We start from the raw sequence: 25,468 nt of genomic DNA, 5'->3' as shown, positions 1-25,468 counted from the left end.
ACCTCGCGACCCGTGGAGCCGCCATTATGGAGCGGCTGCGTGCACGACGCACTAATTAAAACCAGGAAATTAATGCTTTATGCTCCTAAGCCTCCTCGACTCCCGAACGGAGGGCCGAACTTTCATCCTTTACCGAAACGTCCTCTCCTCCTCTCTTTTACGTCACTTCTCTACGCCGTTTCGTTACTTTTCCTTTGCATTTGTTAATCATTTTTCTTCCTTATGGCGTAAGGGGCGAGTCGCGGATAAGTGGCGGAGAGAAAAGCACCATTTATCCAGCAATTTTCCCCACGGAACGGTGTTAACTATTTCGTTACTGCTTTTCCCACGTAATTGAACTAAACGAGATGTAAGTCGCGTCGCGAAATATATCATCAACGACATTTTCCAAGTTACGTCGGGAGCTTTCCCATTTCTCTTAACTCGAGAGGAATTTTTTTTTCCCCCCTAAAAATCATTTAACGAGTGTATTAATATTTTTCGCGGATAATTTGGCGAAGCATGCGGTGAGTCGGATCATCGAGAAGTATTAACGATGTCATGCAATGTCAGGGAAAAATTACACCGAGTGCTTTTTCAATTTCTCCCGAGTTGGGGAAAACTGGAAGCGGCGAGAGAGAAGGAGAGAGGGAGAGGACCGATCCGGCAATTTTCCGTGAAAATGATTTAACGAGTGCGTTAATGTTTTACGCACATAGTTGGGCGAAGCAAGGCGTTAATTACGTTCGTAGAATCGCAGGTACTCTGCTATTCGTAAAGATACAATTTGCGGCACTCGAAGCGGAAGTAAGAGGAAGAGCCGCGCTAACCGTATTATTATGGTTCACTGTTTTACCATAAATGTTTTCGCTCCCACATTAATAACAGCCGGGTGGAACGTAATGAGTCGTACGATAGAATTACTGCGAGGTACACCGCAGTCTTATGGTTTACGCGTATCATAACTTACCGTTATTAGCCGTCTTTTAATATTTTCGAGTGCTACGGTTAATAGACGTTGCCGTGCCAAAGTCCCCTGGACCGACACATATACTTACCCTGATAAAAGTCGGTGGAAATTTGCCCAGATTTTTGCATGCAATTGAAGTTGCCGCTGCACTCAAGGATTAATCCCTCTTCCCTTTGTTGAAAATTAAGTGATACTTTTTGAAGCATATTTTGAGGCGACGTTTTTAGAACATCTCATCCCGTAGTGAATTTCAGAATGAATAATCTTAAAAATGAAGGACACATTTTTAAATAAATGATCCAATGTAGGCAACCATCCCCTACGCGTTATGTCATAAATCTCGCTTTGATGATGGCGGCCGATCAGCTGATCACCGTGACAGGTGTCATGGCAGATCTCGCGGTCTTGCGAGGCCCTGTCTGGAGGACCAGAGGCATAGGTCCTTCTTGGGCCCCTTCGGCATCGAAAGACCCGGGGCGTATCCCTCGGGAACCCCCATGGGACCCATTAGCGGTCGGCGAGTCTCCGAGACTCACCGCAAAGTGTCCTAGGAGTACTCCTTGCTCCTCGAGTGAATGCCCAGTAATTTATGGCACTCCCGACCATCTTCCCTCGGGAGTCGTGGCCGACGCGGTTTCTCCTCCTTTCTTTTCGGGAAAGGGTCATTACTTTACGAGCGATTCGCCACTCTCGTCTCTTCCTGGCCGGCGTGACGGACTCGACGAGAAGAAGGGAGATGTCCTCCGAAAGTTTCTGCAACACTTGCGAACATTTTATCGCCGAGTCCTGACCTTCCTCGGTTGCGCTATTAAAAATTATCCATAAATTCATACACCTTTTGGTACGCGAGATTGTGGTAAAATTATCAATTTCACGTCTCATTTGAATTCGGTACTACAGTTTGAAAGGAAGGATGGTATCATTTTCGAACGAGAGTAACCCTTTCTCAGAAGAAGGGGTCCATGGCGAGGCGAAGCTGCGCTCGGAAGATCCAAGACCGAAGAGGGACATGGTCGGTGGTAATAATGCTCTTATCGGAGTATCGCAGCCGTGGGGGTTCTACCATTCGATACGATTTCTAATATCGACCATCCCGTAAACGGGCTTAAGGTTCGTGCACCCGCCCACCTCGAGCCAAAGGAAATCCATCGAAATGGGTGCCACGATAAGGACGATAAGGACTCTCCTGGGAGATATATTTTTTTTTATTTTTGATTTACATTGCGAGCAAGCTTCCCAAATTTTCGGGTACCTGTCGTTTAAGAGTGGGTACAAGTGATTGAACCTCGCTGACCCTCGGTCAGGGGACAAAAGGGTTAGGCGTGAACATTAGGGACAATGGCTGGTTAAACCTAACGGTAGGTACCGGACACTGACAATGGGTTATTGGTCCTTCGAGACAAGTTCTCCACCATGAAACCACCACAAATCCCACGATCATTTAGCCCGGCGCCACCCAAAGATCCACGGAAAATGTCCCAGGGTGGAGTTCATTACTTTATGCCTTAACAAGATCAGCGACTGACCTACGAAGTCCTCCCAACTCGCCGACATTTTCCATTATATTTCCTCATATATTCATCCACGTTCGTAATTTAAATTATGCCGTGTTACCTGAGAATCATGAAAAAAAAAAAAAATCGGGAATTTCGTAGGAAAATAGTGTCTCATAAATGTCGGCGTTTAGTCGGCATATCCGACTTTTTTTTTTTCCCCCCAAGGTGTCCAATAAACTCTCATTTAATTACACGCTGGAGTACTTGGACGGGTAAAAAAGGGTCTTGAGTAATCGCGGGGAGCGGGGATAAGAATATTATGTCACGTCTCGGGCCGACATCGGAGGTCCATGGGAACGAGAAGTGCATCGAACCCGACGTGCAATTCGAAGATGCACTCGAAATCGGTCTCGCTCGGCGAGTTTCGGCCCGGCTGAAAATCCCGAGGGAAAGTCTGGAGACACGTAACTTCGGAACGGCACTGACGTAAACCCTCTAACTCGCCTAACCTCGAGTTGACTAAACGGCGGCGAATCGGCTCGGTTGCCCAACAATGTCCTCCTCGGCGTCGCGAAAGAAGCCAATGGTAATTGCAATCGAGAGTGCATCGACCCCGAGGAACGAATTCTATCGGTCTCACTCGAAACTTTTTCTTCGGGACCGAAGGGGGAATCGATGCCTCCGTTGAGTAGAACTTTGTTTTTTATTAATTCGACGTATTTCTTATTAACATTGTCGTATCAATGATATTTTCCTAGTGCAATTGTTTTCGTCTCGTGTTTAGAACAAGAAAATTAATTTTTAAGGAAGATCTGGGAACTCGGCGGAAAATGTGATTTTCCTTGAGTTCTAAGGATACTGTAATCGTGCGTAAAGAATTTTCTGCTATCTTCTGAAAGAATATGCTGTCATATTCTGAAAAAGAAATGGAAATTCAAGCTAAATATAAACGGCGCAAGGGACGGTTAGTAGAAAATAAAAAACGAGAGAAATTTCGGTAGACAAGTTGTCATTCCAAGTACGGACAAGGCCCCGACCACGTGGGCAGACCACGACACAACCAACGGGCACCGGCGTGGGCGCGGCGCACCTCCCGCTGCGCATCCAACATGGCCGCCGTCACGTGACACCCACGCAACTCGTACCGCGGAATTATACATTTCACAGTACCTCGTACAACGCGCAACCCCGATTAAAACTGTCCCATTAAGCGAAATCGGCGATTTCATCGAGCTAGGAAAAGAATTCTCGATTTGAAATGACTTAGAAGAACGGAAAGGAAGTACAGAAAATGTTTGGTTAGTCGTCGCGAGGACTTACGGCTACATTCTCGCATCGCCCCGAATTCGGTCCCAAAATCCGGAGTAATTTCTAGAGCAATTTATTTGAAATCGGAAAAAAATTGACAGCGACCATTGTTGCGTCGGAGGGTTGGGGGGAAGGTTTTTTGTACCTCGGGACGCATTATTGCCGCATCCCGAGTGGAGTTCCTTCGAGTATAAGTACAAGGAGGACATGTGATTAATGGCCGGCTTGTATCGATACATCTCGAAATAGAAAGGAGAGGAAAGAAGGAACGGGACGGGGCGGCGGGAAGAGCAAGAACCAATCACGTGACGACGCACAATTGGTGGCCAGCTGGTCCCGTGCGTACCTTTAATCGAGCCAATTTCGCCGAGTTTCAGGCCGACCTCGTTAACCAATCTACGGATTTTCCTCGTCAATCTAGGAAGTTCGCCATCTTGACGGCGAATCATTCGACACTATGAGTTCCTTGATTAAATATTAACTTATGGAATGCTTAGGGATAACTATCAAGGTTTTCCACGCAAATCGGTTTCAGGGCACGGAATTCTTTATTAATACGGGATGGCTCTTTTTTGTCCAGGACATGGATCTGATCGAGGTCCTTTGGAAGCAAGACGTGGACCTTGGGTTCACATTGGTGGATCCTTCGGCCCCTTCGCCAACGTCTGCCAAAAAGCTCGCATCTTCCTCGGAGAAGGAGGTCGACGATGACGTCGAAAAGCTCAAAGCTCTCGAGGCCATCAACGCTACCAAAGAGAAGGTAAATTATTCATTTCCTCAACCGAACCGACTCGATAAGATGCTTCCTCCAAATCCCTATTTTATGATAACCGAAAGTTGAACGATCGATTTTTAAGTGACAATAATTGCAACCTTCCTTCCCAATGGTACCGAGGAAACGTATTGATATATTAGAGTTTATCTCATGATCACCAAGTACCCCAAAATAGGCTATTGACGTTACATTTTCATATAAGAGAAGACGTACGATGTATCGGCTGTCTAATGTAATTATTATATACCATTTGTCTCATTTGAAACGTTGACTCCGGTGGTACCAAAATGGCGGCGCGGCATGAAGAGTCCTTGATCGAGGAGACGGAAAAGAAATAAAGATCGGATCTTGTTAATGGCCGTATACACCGACACATACCTGGGGTACCTCACCGAACGGGCAATCTATGTCATCGATAGATCGATATCGATTGGGAAGTCGACGGTGAGGCATCAAACAATGGTGACGCCGCCAGATTGGGCAACTTAGAATCCGACGGTCGGGGTGGCTATCTCTTCATCGTGCTCTTGATAAGGCATTCCTTGGGGTTATAACACAAGAACATGTCGCATGGGGTCTCGATAACTCACAGGGTGCACAGATTTCCCTTAATCTTCTTCTTTCTCCGATCTGAAACGAAGAATTCACGCCTTACAATACTTTTGCTAAATGAAATCTCGTGAGCAACTGGTACACCGTTAATGAGGAAAAATATTGAAATTTCATAACAATTCCAAAAAACATTTATAACATACATGTTATCAATTTAAGACATAAGAATAGTCATTTTTCTATAAAATTTCACGAAAGGCTTGAAAAGAAAATTTGCGATACAGGTAGTTAATAATAATTTTCTTAAGTTCCAGTAACGGATATCGAAATGACAGACATACACCCTCGGGAGCAGCTCCCCATAATCCAGCATATTAATGCGACGTATCTGGGAGAGAGGATTTAATTTTCGGCGGATATAAATCGAATAACGTGGACCGATCGGAATCGAATTGGGCTTTCGAGATCGAATTGATCGGCCCGTGTGTGCGGATCGTGTCAAGGTTCCCGCGGGAGAGATCGAAGCGGCTCCTCGGGAGATCATTCGATTAGATCGTCCCTCGTGGCTCGTAATCGGTTAACCGGGTTCGACCGAAGCCAAAGGACACTAAGCCGGCAGGATCTCGTCAAGGAGCCGAGGACTCCAGAAGATTATGGCCAGGCTAGCCAATCTACGGCCGCACGAATTCTATCTCGAGAATCTCCGCTCCGTTTCTCCGCCCGGATAAAAAAATTCGAGTCAAAGGGAGGAATAAATAAAAAGGGACATTTCCTTCTACCCTAACTATCTCGATACGTAAAATCCCGTTTTAAATTGTACTATTTCCTAAGGGGGTGTGAAAGTGACGTCAGAGGGTAGGTTTCGTTAATGAAACTTTTGACGCGTTGAAATTTCTGACGATTCGGTACGCCGAGCTTGGGCAAAGATATAAAGGATCACCCTCGGATGCCACTTTCGTATCACCTTAAGGCAATTTCGAGTCCCTTCGAGCGCGACAAATGAAATGATAAAGAAACGCAATGAAATAAGAAGAAGGGTGGATATCCGTGGAGGTCAGTGGGAGGTACGGCCACCGTCCCGGAATATCGTGGACGCGAGGAGGATCTAAATATCCGCAAGAATCCGGACCAGGGTCGCCCATAAGACGGTCCCTGAGGATGACGGTGCAGCGACGTTCTGGGCGGGACGTCCGTCAGGCTGTCCGCCGGGTCGGGCGCTCTCGTCGCGTCTCTCTCCTACGCGCGGGAGCGCGCCTCGCGCCGTCTCTCTCGCTCCGGCTCGGCATTGTTCCATCGAGTCTCCTCCTTTGTCCGGGCGCGCCGCCGCCTCGACGCCAAGGCTCGTCCGGTTACGCGGGAAAGCAAAGCGGTCCCGACCTGGTGCCGGACGAGTTCGAAGGCTTCGAGGACGACTCCGGGGAACGGAGGTCCATTATCGCATCCACGCGCCGAAAGAGAAATTCCAATTGCCATTTAGCCCTTTGAGGCGCCGTGGACGCATAAGTGCATCCGCCGAAATGATTTCTTTGCGAGTTAATTTCCGGGTAATTTCCCCCGCGGAAAGTCCCTGCATTTCGATAATCCAGGAGACCGCGCTTTCTACGTGAAATCGAGACCGCGCGGCAGCTCCATTATAATTCCGCGACCGGTTCTAAATGATGCGTGCACGCCACCGCGACGGGCTCCATTAGAGCGGGGGCTTCTTACGAAGAGAAATGGCGAGAGACTCGGGCACGTCGGGTGGGAGGGGAGCCTCCCCCTCGATCGAGGGCAGGCTGAAAACAACGAACCGGGGAAAACCGGGCTCGAAATGTATTCCTAAAGCCATCGAGATGGCGCCACGGGGTGGCCCCCCTCCACCCCATGGTTTTACTCGGATGCATTTGGGAACGCGATCCGGGAGGGGTGGAGAGGGGGATGATAGATGTACAGCATCCCCAGTTTCGAGACTCGATGGATCGAGTGCCTGGGAAGCGACAACGATTGGTCGACCCGTCGCTGGTGGGGGATGCGGCGGTGGGGGCGAAGAGAGAGAGGGCGCTATGCCTCGGGGATGGTGCGAGAAGGACAGAGGAGAGAGAGAGATTGGAGCACGACCGCGGGAGAATCGAAGGGTCGTATTAATGGTCCTGGAAATTGAAAACGCGCCCCGGAATGGGGAACGGGGCGGCCCTCGATTATTTCCGGGACGGTTTACCCGCCAAGATGGCGGCGCCGGGAAAGAGACCCGATTAGGTGTTTAGAGGTTTCTAGGGGGAGGTTTTAAGACAGCGGGATCATTAAGGAGACCGGGGAATTTAAATAGGAATTTGGAATTTTAGGGAAGGAGGCTCTCCAAGATGGCGGCGGAGGAGGAACTCTGTCGCAGGGATGAGGGTTGGGTATGCAAGGGGTATATGTTGGGGTATATATTATTATACTCGCGAGTTAATCGCAATGAATAGTGTCGGAGCAGATCGGACTAACGCGTTTCTATTTCTGGCGTGGAAGTTCGTAACAAGAGGCGGGCAAATGAGAGTTAAGCCCGGCGACGCGGCCGCCATTTTGCGAGGCCGTTGACGTCCACCGTGGGACATTGATTTCGTATTTACAAGGACTCGAGTCACGACTCGAATTCTCGATTGGCCCGTTACCGACCATCGTGACGACACGAAACCTTAATTGAGAGCTATGCCTGCAATGCAGGTCCCTGTCGGTGACAGGACCTCCATTGTTGCGCGCATCCGCGCAACAATGGTGAAAAAGAAACTACGTCTGCGTCGGACGCGTAAAAGGTCGATCTTTGAAAATCCGACCTCCGGTTGTTCGCCGTGGAAGAAAAAAAGAAATCGAATTGATTAGAGCTTTTCACGGGGAGGAAGCAGGATCTTCGCGCTTTGAAAGGCATGATTTTTTAAGGGGGAAAAAAAAAATTACAATGGCGGCGCGAGGTTTCCGAAATGTCTCCCTTTTCCGAGCGGAGAGCTTGGCGTTCGCCTCGTCGAAGGGAAAGCTTGAATTTTTGTATTCATAACCAACCCCCTTGATCCTTCTCTGCGGAACGATTCAACATTCTGCGGGGATACATGACAAAGGAGGGGAACAGAGACGCGGAATAGGCGAGGGCAACGAGACCGAGAGAGAGGGAGACGAAGGGCCCATTGGTTGTTGGACGGCCACTATCGTAGCCCCGACTATGATTAATGATCCTGGCACAATGCTGTTTTCATTAAACTTGTTTCAGGGTAACGCGTGTGCGCCGCCATTTATGTTGGTACTCATAGCATCCCTACACCCCCCGGATTCGATTATTCTCGATATTCCATCTCGAAAGGGGCCCCTCGATTATGACGTCTCGGAGTCGGTTCGAGTTATTTGTCGAAACGTTCTCGATTAATTTGAGTCAGCGAGAATTTTAGTGAATTCACCTCAAAGAGGAGTCACGAGAGATCGATGTCATGACACTTCTTTTTTTTTTTTTAAGCATTTCGTGTACCTTCATTGGTTACGAAAATTCAAAGAATGACGCAGGAACTCGTCTCGATCTCTCGTACCTTTTCCCAAATTTTTATCATGACGGATCCTGAGGAAGAAAATCGGTTTTGGTCTTACGGCAAGTTGTTAGCGGTAAAAGTGCACTTTTTGACCGAGACCAAGATGACCATGGTCGTCGGTGGTTAATGACTTTCCTAGGAAAGATCAACACCCAGAGCGGATGCTGCGGTCCAGCAACCTCGAGATGTGTAGGCCAGCAACAATGGAATCGTTACGTCGACAGCATCCTTTCATCCTAATTTCCTCTAGCATGTTCCACCCTCTACCTGTCGTCGCAGTCCTAGTTACCACCATTGTCAAGATGTCAACGTCCAGGGACAAAATATTCCCTAATCGGGCCTGAACAATTAAAGCCGCCGCCATATTGGATCTTATGTATTGTCCCCTTGTTGACAGGGACAGATTCTTTGCCCTATGACATCACAATATTCCTCGACGTGAACCCGTGAAAGAATTGTATTAACCATGCAAACATAATAAGCCGGTATGTGTGCTAATAAATAAATGACAAAAAACTAAGTGAGCTAAGATACATAAATATGAATTAGACACGGGAAGGAAAGTTGCGAGGTACCATTTTTATTCAATTTGTTTCCGACTCCCATGGACGATCTCTTACACCCATGAAAGTTCTCACTCGCTAATCAGTCCTTTTTTTCATTTTTTGTCTTCATCAATGAGGCCTTGATTGCAGGAGGCCAAAGACCCCGACAAAGAAGAAGATCCCTGGGCAGGATTGACCTACACCATCGATCTGGAAACAGGTGAGTTTATAAAGAAAATGATAAAACACCATAAACAATTGATTCTCCTTATCGACGGCATTTTCGCATTCGACCAGATCGATTATTATAAAAGTTGCCATCTCTTCGGCCGTCTGCAGAAATTAATTAAAGTGCATTACCGGCTGGTCGAAATAACGTCATTATGTGCCAAATTATCTGCCTTTGATATCGGCGCACCTGATTAAGTACTTACTGATTAGGCGTTAAGGGAGCGAGAAGAAAAGCCGCGTTTTATGCCGCGGAATGGAAAACCGGGACCGGCTCTAAAACATACGCGAGTGCATTGACGCCATTTAAAAAGCCGATGGAACTCGCTGACACGCTCCAGTAATCGCGTACTTAGAGCCCCGGGCACTCTAGACGTGAGTTACCTGTCGGCGTGTCGAATTAAACCGGCAATTTGTCCGGACAAAGTCGAACATCCTGCTCGGACCGTTCTGCACCTCGGGCCGAGTCTTTCGCGATGTCTCATTACCATAGACTCTGGGGGAATGGGGCTAAAAAGTTCGTGGGGAAAAAGTAATCACGATGGCTTGACATTGGTTTAGTACCATTTGGTTCATGGGGGAAAAAATTGTGACGCGATATCGATTCGGCATAACTGGGGGGCTAATATTTCAAGTAATTCGGTATGTTCGGTTTGGATAAAAGTTTCATAAGCGACACCACTCAGACGCCACTTTCGTATCGTCTTGAGGGTTAACGATTCAGTCAATTTGAGCGAATGCTCAATTCAGGAGTTCATGACACCTTCGTGCTATCAGAGTGATTTCCTTATCCAGGGGTAGGCAGGATTAGCACAGGGGTCGTGCGTGCCCACAATGGGGCGAAAATTTGGGTCAAACCGTATTCGTTCTCCAAGATGGCGGCACTAATGATAATGATAAGTAACGGCACAAGAGCGGGAACTCCGACGTGCTCGATTATAGGCAACCTGCGATCGTCGACGTCGTGTTCCGTGCAGGTTAAGTTCCCAGGTGTTCCAGGTTAGGGAGTGGCTCCAGGAACGCCTTCTCCCCTTCCCTGGTCGACCCTTCGTGCCTTCGACCGCCTCCCTCTGCATTTAATTACTCCATGCCATACGTGAGCCCAGGGAAGAAAGAGAGTCGATAGGACGAAAACGTGAGCGACCGAGAGGGGTGGATTAATTATACCCCCAGACTGGCCCACGGGGAACAAAAATGCGGGAATACCGAAATTATTGCCCGGGAATATTTCACGGTAATCTCCGAATCATCGTAATATTCATTCGTAATCTTCTTCCCCTAAGAAAAAAAAAAAAAAAAAATGGGAAAGAAATATATCCACGCGGTCACCCATCCAAGACCGGACCGCGCCAAGCGTCGCTTAACCTCGCAGCTGTCCCAGAAACGAGCGGAACTGTCGGAGGGGCAAAAACCGGACGTTTACAAAGCCGAATTTTTCCGCGGCGCGGACAAAAGTAGTCTTCGAGTTCGTTTTCCCTTCCTTTGATAGGGTTCAATCCGCGACAAGCAATCGGCTCGTTACGAGAGGCCTTGAGCCGTCGACGCGATTTTTCCTCGGGCCTTAGGAAAGGCATGCGACGTCGCGAGCGGGATTTTGCCCCGATTTCTCGGCCTTTTCGTTTCTTTTCGGTTTCTTTCGCCGGCGGGGTGAGGGGTCGAGGCGGAATGAAAATAAGGAAAGCGAGAAGGAGCGCCGCCGCGGGGCCGGGGCGGAGGAATCGATCGGGTCGTACCTTTCGGACAAGTCCAATGATCCATTAATCAAAGGATATATCTCCGCCGGGCCCCGGGTCGATCGGTCGGCCTGATAATGCCGTAATGAGACCCGCGCTCGGCCCGCTCCTGCCGCTTTGTACGGCCTTACTTATATACATTATATATTATTACACGGGCCGAGGCATAATGCACCGCGGCGACAGGCCCACCAATGGGATCGGGGCCGATCGTATCGATACCAGATCTGTCGCAATGCGCCCTCGATAAGAGACCCCGCCGGAAACTGGAGCGGTCGTCTCACCCCCGAGTGGCGAGAAATACCGATTTGCCGGAATCTCAGATTTTCCGGGGATCGATTTCGGTTCTTTCAGTTCTTGGGAAATTAATGGAAACCCAGAAGAATCTCTCGGAATTTCGATACAGTAGATATTTATCGCCAATGACGTCACATGAAATCATCACATGAAATCGGCAATTTTGGGGCGACTTTGTGTACTCGAAATTTATGAAATTTATTAACATTCTTAACGGTGTGGATGAAATGTGAGAACACGTGTCGGTCACTCGTGAGGACTCTACAATGTGTTAATAAGAAAAGGTTATCGATGCAAAATGATTATCGATGATTTCGCCCTCCACTTCCTTTCGTACTTGGGGCGCGAATAAAAAAAGAAAGAAATGGAGATTGTCGAAAACACTCCGGGGCAAATATACGAGCCTTGTAGTCATTCGATGGAGCATGACGGATTACACGATGCACCGTGTAAAAGTTTGTGCTCGAGGAATAAATTACCATAACATTGTCTCGATTCGATCGAGGTGTGTCGAATCGCTCGAGATGATTTGGAAGCGGTGCCGAATCGGTACCGCGTGATTAAAGAGTAATATTCCAAAACTGGCCGAGCTCGTTTCACGATCACTTCCTATCCGGTTCGTTCACACCCGGGCCCACTTTCTACTGGTCTAACTTTTCAATATTTAATCCTCGAATCACTCGAATCGAGAAGCAAAGCCAGATTTGCAGGCGACAGCATTTCGTAATCCCCGGGTAATCCTTCCACTTAGTTGCAATCCTTCGACCGACAAATCCCTGATCCATCGTCCATGCTGGATCCGATCGACAAGAAGCACCCCCTCGTCAATAAGGATCCTAAAAATATCCATTTCTTCGATTATCGATAGCTCGCGTATTAAATCCTAATTGGAAGTGGACCCTGATAACGTAATTCTCATGTTTCGTATAAGTACACGAGGGCGATTAAAAATTATCCACATTGTCATTTCGAGAAGACTTGGAAGGACCTTTCCGGTGGGCTGCGAGCAAGCCGGAAGTGGCCGCGAAGAGGGTCTCCTCATTGGTCGATCAACGGAAGACACTCGACACACGCTACGCCGAATTAATTTCCGTTTCGATTCGATACGAGAATGGAGGAGAGAGGGGAAAAATAATATCCGACCGCCCCGATGCGTAACAACGAGCGGAACCAATTTTCGAGAAGTGGGGCCCCAATTTTGAGCGGAACTTATTCCCTTCGCTCGGTGGACGCGCCGCCTCCACAAAGAGAAATTAGACAAAGTGAAGAATCTAAAACGACATACATATATATATTTATTTATTTATTTTTTTATGGCGCGAAACATAAAAAATCGGGTGTCTGGAAAAACAGTCAAACTAGGCATAACCACCACATACATGTCCTTACGTAATCAATGAGACGCAAAGCTGCAAAGTCCCGAGAGCTGCAGAAAAAAACCGCGAAAGGAGAATAATTCGGTCGGCGTCGGTCGTCGTCGTCCCGGGGGAGAATCAATATTTAGAACCGGGCATGTTCCGCCATGTTAGCTGGGCTCGGCTTCCCCCCCGTGGGGGTTGGTTTCGGGGGCAGCTGCCGCCGGGGGTTGGCGTCGGCTCGGGATCGGGGCATGACTCGCCACATCCACCCCTAGAAGGCGGCACGCACCATTACTCATATCGCGTCCTGCCAGCCCCACGGAGGTCGGATCACCATCGACGAGCTCTACGAGGATTTCGCCCGATTCCGGGGATCAACCGGCGTCCGGATCCCCGCGGGACGTCCCGATGTCTCCCCGACCGATCCCCGAGGAGAGCCGCCTCCCGGAACCGGAGTCACGGGACGAGGAGACAATTGACTCATATCGGGGAATATTTTTAGGTTACTAGGCGCGTAGATTAGGATTTTTTTTTATCGACGCGAGAGAACCGTTGAAAGTCGGAAAGTCGCCAAATGCCATAGTCTCCGTCTTTTTGCCAATTCCGCCGTTGAATTTCCTCCCACCCCGTGTCCCGACATTTTTCGTCCCACTCCGAGGAGTCGTCGCACTTGGGGCCCACCCTCGACAGTACAGGGCCTAATTAATCCGACCATTAATCTCCGGCAAAGGAAAGGCCCCGAAGCGACGAGGTGGCATTATCGAGGAGGCTCGCGAGGAGTCGAACTCTTCTTCTCGTCGTCAGGCCCCTTTGGGCCCATTGGGCCCTTTGCCTCCCGGAGACGTTTCAATCCCCGTCGCGGGATTAAAACATTAACATAAAACTCGTATTACGATTGGCGGTGGGGGCGGAGGGGAAGAGGGCCCGAGCAATGGCGAGTGAAAAATCATAAAGAGGGCCCGCGACCACAATGGCGGCCAGCTCCGCGTCGGGCTCGAATCGGGCCCTTTTAACACCCGGAGGACCGTCCCTCGACGGACCCGGAACTTTTTGCAACTCATTCGGGGCCTCAACCGACGGGCCCTCTCCGGGCATTCCGGAGATTCGGCTGACTCCTCTTCTCGAGGAAATCAAAAGGCGCGACTCAAAAGTGAGAAATGAAAAACTCGAGAGGGGGCCTTCTCGATTTATCCTCGACGGGCCCGATGACAGGAAGACCCCCAGACTCCGATTTTCGGAACGATCTCTCAGAATGCTAGGTCTCGTCTTGGTTGTTACTTCTCTAAATGCCTCCTCGAATTGGGAGAAAAATGTCCGAATTGTATGAAGCTCGAGTCGAATTCGCTAAGGTGACGCGAAAGGCGCCGAGAAGTTTTATCGACGTCTGTGAAATAAAATTCATTCTTGACCGAAGAACGCATGCCAAATATTAAACAAAAGGGCGACTGTTAAAGGAGGTGGTTAAGACTCTCGGGGTTCGAATCCTGTTGGTTTAGGATAGATATGTATCGGGACGTGGCTCGTCAGGTTGGCCTGTCACCTCAAGGACCATTAGCCCTTTTTAGACATCCTTCGCCGATGCTCAACCTCCAACCTGTCATTATTGCATCGCCGGCCTTTTTTTGCCGGAGAACTTTACCGAGAAATCCTTCGGGATGCAATTTCGGGAGTCGCTCCTCCAGCTGGCGCTGATAAAAGGATAACGCGTATTCTGCGGGAAGAAAAAGAAAAAAATAGATCGTAACGTCGAAGGACGAGGGGAAAGAAACGTCGCTGCGGAATAAACGCGTCACTTTTTAGAAAACCTCCGTTAATTCTTGATAAGAAGTCGGCCTTTGAAGTAGTCAATCGACACTCGATAACCCTCGTCAGCCTCGAAAATGGAATTGCTGGAAATGTCCTCGCGGTCAAGTGACGGAAAAAGGAAATTTCCTGCATTTGGGTGGTGGGGTGGTAATACCGATTTAGATACCTTTTTTAACCTGAGGTGTATTTAAAAAAATCTGGGGCGGTAATGATGGTAAGGGCAATCCTGTTCAGTGTAGGGTCCTTGTTTCGACATCGATGCCTGGCAAATACCCGAGAGAAAAAAGAAATGGGCAGATGAGAATTCCTGATGACGAAGGTGAAGTCCCGAGAAGACAAGAACGAAGTTCGCATGGCTAGAGAGCCTCGAGGATCGTCCTGTGGAAAGGCCTTAGAGGCGAGGAAGGAGCCAGGACGAGACTTCCTTGTCGCCGCAAGACCATCGAAGTGCGTCCAAGACCGATTAAAATCGCCTTCGACTTTTCTCGCGGCCATCTCGCAAATTTCAAGGCGGCAGCCTTGCTGGTTTTTACTCCTCGGACACGAGTCGGTGCACCGCTGCAATCGGCTAAGTACTTCTCAAACGAGAAGCTTTCTATAAAAATTAAGCAACGTCTGTAAAGACTCATTTCTAGAGGAATATCAGAAAACTCGGTAGAGTTTTACGGCCAATTACATTTAAAATCCTTCGATCCTCGCACCAGGAAACGATGTCATGCCGGGTTTTCGCGAGATCATCCAGTCCCGAAAATTCAATTGTCACGCTTGCGGTGCAGGGCCATTGCACCGCAAGCGGGACAATTGAACGGAATTTTCGAAATAACCTCTAAGTACATTCATCACTTATATTCTTATTAATGGCTCTCCATTACTAATTAATTAAATTCAAGACAAGGAGATTCGTATTTATAAATCATTGTCAATTTTTCAGCCATTCATAATGGATAATCTCGTGTAAGAAACTACTTGCTAGACAGAAGGATATAATGTATTCCGTGTTGAAAGGGTATAGTTTATCCTATGTTGAAAGGATATAGTTTATACTGGATGAACAGCCGTGCAAAATGCCACATGAAACAGTGCTTCAACCAATTCCGCGTCGACGGTCGACTTTCTTCCAGGCAATTTCCTCCTGAAAAGTGTAACGAATTATGTTAATATGAGAATAGGTCACGAGGTCTATTACTTCCTTGTGCCAGGTATAACAATTTTGTGCATCTGGCAATACCCGATCCCATTTGCCAGCCAATCGAATGGCCTTTCTTCCGTCGGCGAGCTTTTCCATCGGTCGAAGCTCCAGATAGGTGGCAAAGCTCGTAAAGTCGACGAAAGGCTCGGCCAAGGCTCGCGCGGACGTGCCTGGGAAGATTCTATCTGGGAACTAGGATAAAAGTCCCTAGGCGGCCCTTGGCAGACCTCTCTTTGTAGAATGCGTCCAATAAAACCGGGCAGCTTATTAGGTGCGAGACTGGTCGCAATAAAGCGTTGTTTACGAGACAGACAGGCGTTGCCCCGCTCTCGGTACACCGGGCTACTAATCGAAAGCGGCCACTTCTTAGAGCCGTAAATTCGAAACGCCAGGAATCGAGCGTGGAAAGGACGCTTTCAGGCCGATCGCGATACGAGCTACCGGGATGGGAATCCGCGTCCTCTTCGCCTTTCTGCCCGACGCAAGTTTTTCCGAGGGGGGTGGCTTCTGCATCGGAAAAAGCTCCTCTTGTATTAACGCCCAAAGACAGGGAGCTTATGAATGTCATCCAGGTAGGATACTTCAGGGAAATGATTTTGACAGGGGCAGAAACGAAAGGCTCGTATGTTCCTACGTTTTATCTATTTCTGCAATGAGTACAGAGGTTACCGGAGGAAATCGAAGCCGTGAAGCATGGCTTCGTAGATCATTTCAGCCGTAAAGCGTGTATATCGAAAGCGGCAAGTTCTTCACGTCGTAAATTAAAAATGTCAGGCAAAAGGCTTTCGCTTCGATGCGATATTCAGTCAAGTTAGAACCTTCCACCTTTGCCTCCACCTCTCGTTACGCTTTCCCTTTTGCCGTACTAATTATTTCATTACGTAAAATTACGGTCGAGTTAAACGGCGAAAATACGGGACATTAAATTGCAGCGGCAAAAATGTTGTGAGAGCACATTTTTGTCCGAAAAGATGATGTTCTCCCCAGTCTATCGGTTACTCCCGATTCCGACCTTCCCGGAGGATCTCCTCTCCGAGCATGACTGGACTCTGCCAAAGCTCGACTCAAAAGTGCAAGCTAAACCCACGAGGAGTGTAAGTCATAGTATGAGGTGGCAACAATGCTCATTGACGGGCACAACAATCGGGAATGACTCGGTACACGCGTGTCGAGTTGACTTCTCCGTCAGCATCGACGGTCTCTGACCCGATTTCCAGATCTTCCATGACTTTCTCCCATTCCCCGGGATTTTTTCTCGATGGAGGAAAAGTGGCGATGCGTGAACATCCAGGATTTTCGAGGTAAAATCCTCCGCCTCCACCTTTGCGCTAATCGGACCGTAGCGTCGGCCGAGTTGGCCGATCAGCTGATCGCCCGACAGGAGAGAGTACTGAATTTTTTTTTTTTTTTTTCGAAATGGTAGAAATTTCACGGAGTTCGATATATTAACACGTTTTAGTTAGCTCGAATGTCGGAACAATTTTTTCTTCGACATTTTGTGAGTTTCCAACGCGGGAACCAAAATGGCGGACGGTTCTCTGGAGCGGTTTAGCTTTCCGGAGAATGGTACCTTTTTTGAGTCGAAAAACAGGGAGCGTAAAATCAGGGAATTGGAAGGTGCTTTTGGGCCCTTGGTCGAAGGAACCAGAGGTCGGCCATGGTTAATATGGGAGGAGGAGCGTCTTCCTGAAGGGCCCCGAAAGGCCCAGAAATAAAAGGGCCTAAGGTGGGGAATCCGGGTAAAAAACCACCGAGAAATGGTCGAGAACGAACAAAGGCCAAGTGGATCAAGAACAATGGCGGATAGATACCTGGATCCTCTCCATCTTGTAGCAAGCATCTCTTAGACGCACTTTCGAACTATCTGCGTCGATTCTTTTCCTTTTGGCTTCTTCCGATACGAGAACGACCATTTCCTTCTTTCGTGTCTACATAAAATGTCCATAAAATGGCATTGTCGATTCCTAGGTAATCAGTCCCAGAGACATTACGCCAGAGTGCATTAAACCCGCAATCCGGTGATCATATTGATAGCAATTACGAAGCCGATCGTATGTACAGGGGAGAGCAAAGATATATCCAGGCGAGTCGAAGTGAGAGTGACGACGTTGGAATAAAGGGTATCGATAGAGAAGGCATTTGACAGGATTTAGATACAATCTTAACAGCAGTGGTTTACAACCTTTATCTTGAACCGCGTCCAGCTCAGCGACTCAAAATATCGCTAGTCACTTGAGGATATGGCGGGCTCTTTTTATGGGGATTATATGTGGAAACAAATTTTGACTCGCCGGAACCCCCACGAACAAGAGAGGCCTCCACCCCGCTCGCAATTAATTCAAACATAATTATATAAAAATGTGAAAAAACAGTCTCAGGGTATCTATCTAGCTGAATAGAATCTGCGCAAATTTTTTTCATTATATCTCATTTTACTGCATTATTTTACCATGGCGGGATCTGTAAAATTATTTTCGTTTCAAAAATCCCGCGATGAAGAAATTTCTTCCAATTTTTCCTTTCTCTGGGCACTACTTCTGGAAAGAAATGTTTAAATTTCCTATTCCCAGGGGATGATGCTCCCAAGGGTGGGTCCACATCCGCTGGACGGTGTTCCGTTTTCGGGGGTGCGTTTTCCGGCCTGGGAGGGTCGGTTTTTTATCTATCGCTGGATAGAAGGGGCCCCATAGATCCGAATTACCCCTGCCACGTGGTCTTCCCCAAGGGGTGGCATCCCCAATCCGTGGACATGGGGTCGTCGTATCAGAGCTTCGCAGGCAGGGGATTCAGAGGCCGACATTATGGATGGAGAATTTCCTGCCTTTGGGGCGGTCCCTTCAACGGCGATTTCCTGGCGGCCATTTTTAACCCGCAATCGCAACTACAATTAATGAACAGACTTAATACAAACAATGTATCACTCGAAAATCTTGGAAAATCATCTAGTTAATTAAATCGCCTTTGCCACAGTTCGAATGCGTATTCCACTATTTTTATCGAATTTAGCCATATTATCCACTTGGGTAGGATGACGTCGACTTATCGGGGTTGCAACCCCTAAAAGTCGAAGACGCGACGAGCTACCTTGACTCCATTTTTTTTCTATACACTGCACCGAAAACGAGCTCGAAACTAGAGATCTACATTGAAATCGACCCTTACGTATAAAATAAAATTAAAGAAATCCTGATCTTAACGAGAAATATCGAGTTGGAGCGAAATGCTGATACCACCGTCATATCACGAGGATTTAGGGTTAGGAAAATAGTCCATCTGAAACGTGTAATACATAATTTTTCATTGAAATATTTCCATTTTAGACTTTTTAGATGACGATTACGGGTAGGGGTGTAGCCCGTCACGTGGTCCGAGGGGTGGCACCCCCGCGCGGTCGACGCGGCAACGCCGCGCGCAGTGCGCCGGGTCTGCGCGCTGCCGCGGCGCGGCGGGGCGTCGGAGAATGGTATTATGGGTAGAGACCTTCCCCCCCTCCGGCGCTCGCCGCGGCGCGTATTGTCCGGCAGCCATATTGGAATAACAGCCAACCCCGCCGTGATTGGTCGGTTTTTTTAACGGGCCGCGGGACAATGCCTGGGACGGCCGAGGTTGGGCAATCGGCGCGCCGCCGGAGATAGTCTATCAGTCAACGCCGGGCCTCGCGCACCGCTCGATTCCGACCGACCCAGCGGCCGCCATTTTGCCGCGATCGAGATCGCGATCCGAGCGTCGCAACCTGCCCGCGCCGCCGAGGAATTCGGCGCCCCTGATTGGCCCGCGCCCGGTGGGCTCGCGCTCCCATTGGCCCGCGCCGACTTTCCGTTGGAGCGGACGCCGACGGTCGACGGTGTGCACGTCGGAACCTGTCGACTGCGGAGTTACTCCTGTTTCGTGGATTTGGGCTATTAGTGCGCGGTTGATCGCCGAGGACTGATTAGATAAGCCGGCCTGATCGCACCGATTAATCCGGTGAACTGGACGCGATATTAATATGTAATTCGCGCGTGGCTTGGAGGCCGATGTGGACCGTAATCTTGGGACAAGTGCCGACTAGTTGGTACTGTTTTCTGTAATTTCGTGCTCGGCTTGTGCGGGATTGGAAATATCGGAAATTAGTGACCCCGGACAAGGTGGCTAATTTTTTTTCGACGAACATGGAGCTCCTCGACCCTCGGAGACGACACACGATCCCATTAGGACGCGCCGCGACGCGCTGACCCTGCGCGTCCCTCTTCGCTCCGCAACTACTCTGTGCTGTGATCGGTTATCGTGGCGACTTTTTTGGATTACCCTCCCGACTTGGATTAGCCCTTGCAAGGTATGTTACCAAACGATCCCAACGTGAATAAAAATATTTGGGAAAACAATTCGACCCAGAAATGGGTTTTTAGGATATTTTACTGCCCTACTAAAAACCTACAATTTTAAGGCGACGCGAATGTCGCATCTCAAGAGTCGATCGTAGATGAAGCTTTTCTTCGAATTTGGAGTAACCCTTGCAATGTACGTTGCCGAAAAATTTGCAATGGCTATTTTACGCGGAAATGCATTTTTAGGATATTTTACCGCACTGTTGAGATGACGACTAAAGTCAGGACTTCCGATCGAATGTCCACTCGCGACGGAAGCTCAAACGAGCATGTAGCTTCTTGTTGTTGAACGAGAAAGAAACGATTCTCTTAACACGCTCGAGGGAGTATCGAGGCTTCGTTTTTCTCGAACGGTCTCTTTCCCACGGCTTGGGCTTCGAAAAGGAAGAAAACCCCGACTTTACCGCAGGCTTTTGTGAATTTCCTCGCGGCCGTAGACGGATGTACGGAGAGTCGCGCTAAGTACACATGCTTCGGCGAAAAACAGAAATCTTACAGATTTTTAGTCTCCTTCATTTTCTCACCCTAGCGCTCTTCCTCGTCGTACCTTTCCTCGAATTTAAGTGCCGTACTTTGGCGCTAAGTATTCGGTATTTTTATCAGTGTCCGTACGTGTATTAACTCCGAGTGGAATTAAATCTCAGAATAATGTTAACGGAGAAATTGCATAAATGTGCAGATAACTGCACGACGCGTTCCTGTCGGATGGTTCGCCGCTAAAATGGCTGCCTTTGCCCTTGGTTAAAATTCCTCGTCGAGAAGTAAGACGTCAAACTCCCCTTTTGACATTGTCAGCCATTTCCACCCTTTGTCGGGGAGTCGGAATAAAATCGGGCCGGGATGTATTTGTCGACGGACTCGGGCGATCGTCAGGGTCTCTTTTCGACCGACGCGTCGCGGCGCTGGGCGACGCTCGATGCTCGAGGGCCCAGAAATTCTGCCTAGTAATGCGGGAATTATTACGAGGAAAAGCGCGATCGTTAGGGCCCGAAAGCGCCGACGAAATATGAAAAATGGCCCGTCAGGGGCACTCGTTGCACCGGCGCGGGCCTCAAAAGGGACCCCGTGGAATCGAAAGAGATTCCGGCATTAGCCGCGCCGTGATTTTGCGAATTCTCCACGGTAAAGTCGGGAAAGCCTCCTTCTGTGTTGAGGTTTTCCGTTGGATCCAAATTCGAAGCCCAATTCCCAAGGGAAATTGCAACGGCGATGTACAAAATTTCCCCGCGAACGCGACGGAGGAGCGCAGCTGGTTGCTCCGAATTCCACCCTAAGAAAAAAAAAAAAAAACGTCATTGAACCTAAAAATTTCTTTGAACTGTACCAAAGAAATGTATTATTAATTAAAATAACAATTTCACTCGGATAAATTCGAATAATATTGGATGCAATTTGACGACGAATTTCCTACAAATTGGACGCTGATCATTTTACGGGGGTTGCGAAGTCCTCTCTGTTCAAGGGGAGGTTCACGAGAAGAAGAGGAAGGTCCCACTCGGATTTCTGTCAAATTACGAGGTCCATTATCGCAGGACCTGCCCTGAAATTCGGCCAGACAATGGCGACGTCCACTTGTTAATGTAATAGGCGGCCAAAAGGTGCGACCATTCTTCCTCGGGCCTCTAAGTCAGCCTCCGGAGGAAAATCCTTCGTCCTTCGTTTCCCTCGAGGTCTGCCGATCCCTTGGGAGGACCCACGGGCCCGAGGAATGATTATTTTATGAGATTATTATCTCTAATAACATCCCCCGTTGGGAGGAAAAAAGGGCCCCGAGGAATTCGGATGCCTCGTCCTTTCGAAAATCTGACTCTCTCCTAGGGGAGCCTCGCTTGTTTTCTTTTTTAAGTCACCCCTTTTCTCGCTTCCCACGACTCGGGGATCTTTCATTTTTTAAGAAACCTCACTTGAGTACCGCGCCGGATAGATTTGAAATTAATAAGTGGATCCAGGGTCTTCGTGTCTCTACACGCGGTCCGCAATCTTTTCTATAAAATCAAAGGGAAATAATTCCTCCCTGCATTTATTTTATCCAAGGAAAGAGGAATATTTGATTTATATTCAGGAATAATTTATACGACAAATTGTGGCATTAAGTCGTACGGAAATTTGAAAGGACAGCGAACTAACCATTACCTTCCCGAGGTGCTTTCAGAGGTAGAATACCTGGGGTAGGGATCGAACGGAAGGGCGGGATTGGTCGAAGGGCGTGTACCTTCGGGGCTGAAGGGATCTGCAGGTGGATCCTCCAACGACACCCTCTTTGTCCCTCAATTAGTCACATTTTTCTCGGCCCTCCCCCGAAAATTGCCCTCGGAAGAGGGCCCCAGTCAGTTTTCGAGACGCTGTCCTCCCAGAACGGCTGGTTTTTCACTCGGAGTGCATCTCTTTTCGCCTTTGGCTTATCGACGATCTCATCGATAATCGCTCGGCCGTGTTTACTTTGCCGGGATATTTTTTGTGCCATCCTGCATAATCGACGTTTACGATTTAACAATCGGGGAAAATGATACGCTCGACCGTTAAGTTAAAAATCGAGGATGTCGACTCGGCACTTTCTTGCGGCTCTTTTTTGCAATGCGAGGGTGCAATTATCATATTGGTGATGTAGCTTTGTGTTACCGACTCGAGATTTCGATAGTGACTGGGTTGATCGGTGATTGATTCGGGCTGGGAGTGTATATTTGATGTGTCGATGGAAATAGAGATCAAAATTGTGGCCGAAGAGAACACTTGGAGTGAACCTTGATCGTGCGGACTATTTTCGCGTACGTAATTCCCTGGCGATTTAGTTAATGTATTTTTCTCCACGAGCACTTAGATGCAGTCTTGTTAGATGATCATTTATATATTCATGTGAATAATCCCTGTTCTCAGGGGAGTACATCCTAAACTCTGGCAACCAGAGCGTGAGTAGCTCCGTCAGCAACGAGGAGCCATTATTGGGCCAGTCTTCTTTGGACTTGAACGACCACGGATTGGTGGGACTTTCGGAAGACTCTCTCGGACTGAACAACAGTTTAGGACTCGAAAGTGACTTCACCTCCGAGCTCCTAGGGGATGGTCTCCTAGGAGGTGGCGTCGAGGGTCTCCTCAGCAACGATTCTCTGGGCTTGCCCGACGGATTCAACCTCGAAGAGGCTCTTCAACTCGTCGGCCTCGATGAGGCTCAACCAGAGGTGCGTTGTTTATAATTGAAAATTAATTCTATATCGGAAAATTCGGTAGAGCATCGCGGCAAATACTGTTAAATAACATTAATGTTAAATAACAGGGTTAATATACTAATATTGAAAATAGTTGAAAGAAACCGCAAGAAGGGGATATTGAATTAAATTAGATATCTGTACGTCATTCTTAGCAACGGAACATGCGTGCTCGGGCTTCTTTCCGACTGTACGCAGCGCTTGGTTTTTTATTAATAAATGGTATTTAATTTATAGCAAGCCAAGCCGGAAGTGAAGAAGTCAGACGAAGAGAGTGCTACCGAAGAGGAGGAGAAGAGTCCCGAGACTACCGACCCGCCGACGGAAAACGAGAAGGACTCGAAAAGCTCAAACCAATCCGAGGACGCGGAAACCGGCGACATGATTCACACACCGCAATTCCACCATCCCCATCATCCTCACCACCGCACCTTCCAGGTAAGTTTCTAATTATTTTAGAAGACCTCAAAGAAAAAAAGAAACGCACAGAAAAACCGAGGAGTGAAAATTGAAAACTATCAGTTGGGAAATGCCTGACATTTACTTAGTATAGATTCAGGTACAGTTTGACTTTCGGTAATTTATCGGTTTGGGTGACTGACTTGCCTATCAGGATTTTGATAAATCAATTCGGGGCGTAAACGGAAGCTTGCCAGAAGGTAGTTGCGGTACCGATTGCAATTGCAGGTATCGGTAATACCGTACTCGCTGTTAACGCTGCCATACGACTCCGTTACGTGTACGCGGTCTGGCGACTTTTCAAAATTCCGCTAATGAGCTCGGTGGAATATCCCAATAAACGCAAGGTGGCGTAAATAAGAGGTATTAAACGTTCCCCATAAACGCGCAAGACGTGTATTACACGGCAAAATGTCAGCCCCCTACGCCGCTCACATACCGTTATTCGCCTACTCTTGAAAAATTGTGTCAAACATACTTCTCAGTCCTAGGAGTTCATTGAGTCGTATAAGTGCACGTGCGTTTTTTTTTCCTTTTTTCGAAATTGCGCTAATGAGCGACCCTAGGGGGGTCTAGAGACCCGGGGGGGTCCGGAGGCCCGGGAGGGGACTGAAGGGGCCTTGGGGGCCCCGAATGATATACGAAGTAGGAAACGCAGATAAGCGGGCCACTAAAGGCCGGATAGGACGCGCGGTTAGAGCGGCGTTTACGATCCATAAACGGGACATTTGATATTTATAACGGCGACCGCAGCGCTCCGGTGAGCGCGGAACGAAGTGCTGGTCCAACGCCGGGCACCCGACAATTATCCCTCGTAACCGCGTCTTAATGTAACGAGTCGCGGCTAAGATGTGTAACTCGCTCGGAAAAGGTATCGTCCATCCTCGCGACCCATTCAGCTACGTCTCCTGCAACAAGTCGTGCAACAAAGTTTGACTTAACTTTGCCGTTAACAATCGCGGGAAACAGAGGGAACTAGTGTTCTTTCACGCCCATTTTAATATATTCCTGAAACGAGAAAATAATCATTAGAAGGATAAGGGAGGATGACGTTATCAGCAAAATGGCGTTTCCTCCCCGGAAAGCACGGTCTGGGCGAAATAATTGCGGAAGGAAGATTAATCATCAACCCCCTCGTAATGAGACGAAAATTAATGAAGAAATGTTGAATTTTAATTCACTCCTCGTATTAAAGTCTCTCATAAAGAGGTTGGAGCGTATCCTCCGAATATTCATCGGCATCAGGAACATACCCTAAACGTATTCTCTAGGTGTTGTATCGTATGCAGAATTACCCTAAACCGTAATATATCAATTCTTAACGAGATCTATATACCGCAAGTAAACGTTAGGGGATCCGCGCGGCAGCATGCAAATTTCCCGCCACGCGCACGGCAGCGCCTCCCTCGGTCGCGGATAATTTTCAAAGGAATCGTCCTCCGCTCCTTTTCACCCGCAACAGTCGAAGCCTTCCGTTCTCTTCTGCGATTCTCAACGATCCTCGACGATCCTCGTGCGTCACTAACGATCGTAGATCGCTCGAACAGATGCGATGCGTGTCAGGTGAGCGCTCTTGCGCGCGCAACCTAACCTCTTAACACGGTATCCGCGTTCCATCGGGCCGAACCGGGTTGAAGTCCCGGCTTGTTCGGTGCATTGTCTTATAAAAT

The 25,468-nt window shown here is 48.3% G+C and overlaps 1 protein-coding gene across 7 annotated transcripts in view; it reads left to right on the top strand.

Annotated features, from left to right (window-relative positions):
- The window catches only part of LOC105700280 (segmentation protein cap'n'collar), a 76,359-nt gene that overhangs the window by 20,295 nt on the left and 30,596 nt on the right, over positions 1 to 25,468 (top strand). For all 7 annotated transcript variants that reach the window (XM_012425971.2, XM_012425970.1, XM_012425973.2 and 4 more), the window contains 4 exons: positions 4,334 to 4,513; positions 9,309 to 9,378; positions 23,011 to 23,312; positions 23,577 to 23,777. In XM_012425971.2, coding sequence (XP_012281394.1) covers positions 4,334 to 4,513; positions 9,309 to 9,378; positions 23,011 to 23,312; positions 23,577 to 23,777 — 753 coding nt within the window. The remainder of the gene's footprint in view (positions 1 to 4,333; positions 4,514 to 9,308; positions 9,379 to 23,010; positions 23,313 to 23,576; positions 23,778 to 25,468) is intronic.

The sequence above is a fragment of the Orussus abietinus genome, unplaced genomic scaffold, assembly GCF_000612105.2.
Source record: "Orussus abietinus isolate OABI.00-Male unplaced genomic scaffold, Oabi_2.0 scaffold18, whole genome shotgun sequence".
Taxonomy (NCBI): Eukaryota; Metazoa; Arthropoda; class Insecta; order Hymenoptera; family Orussidae; genus Orussus; species Orussus abietinus.
The sequence above is the reverse complement of the archived record's forward strand: the minus strand, read 5'-3'. Positions and strand labels throughout refer to the sequence as shown.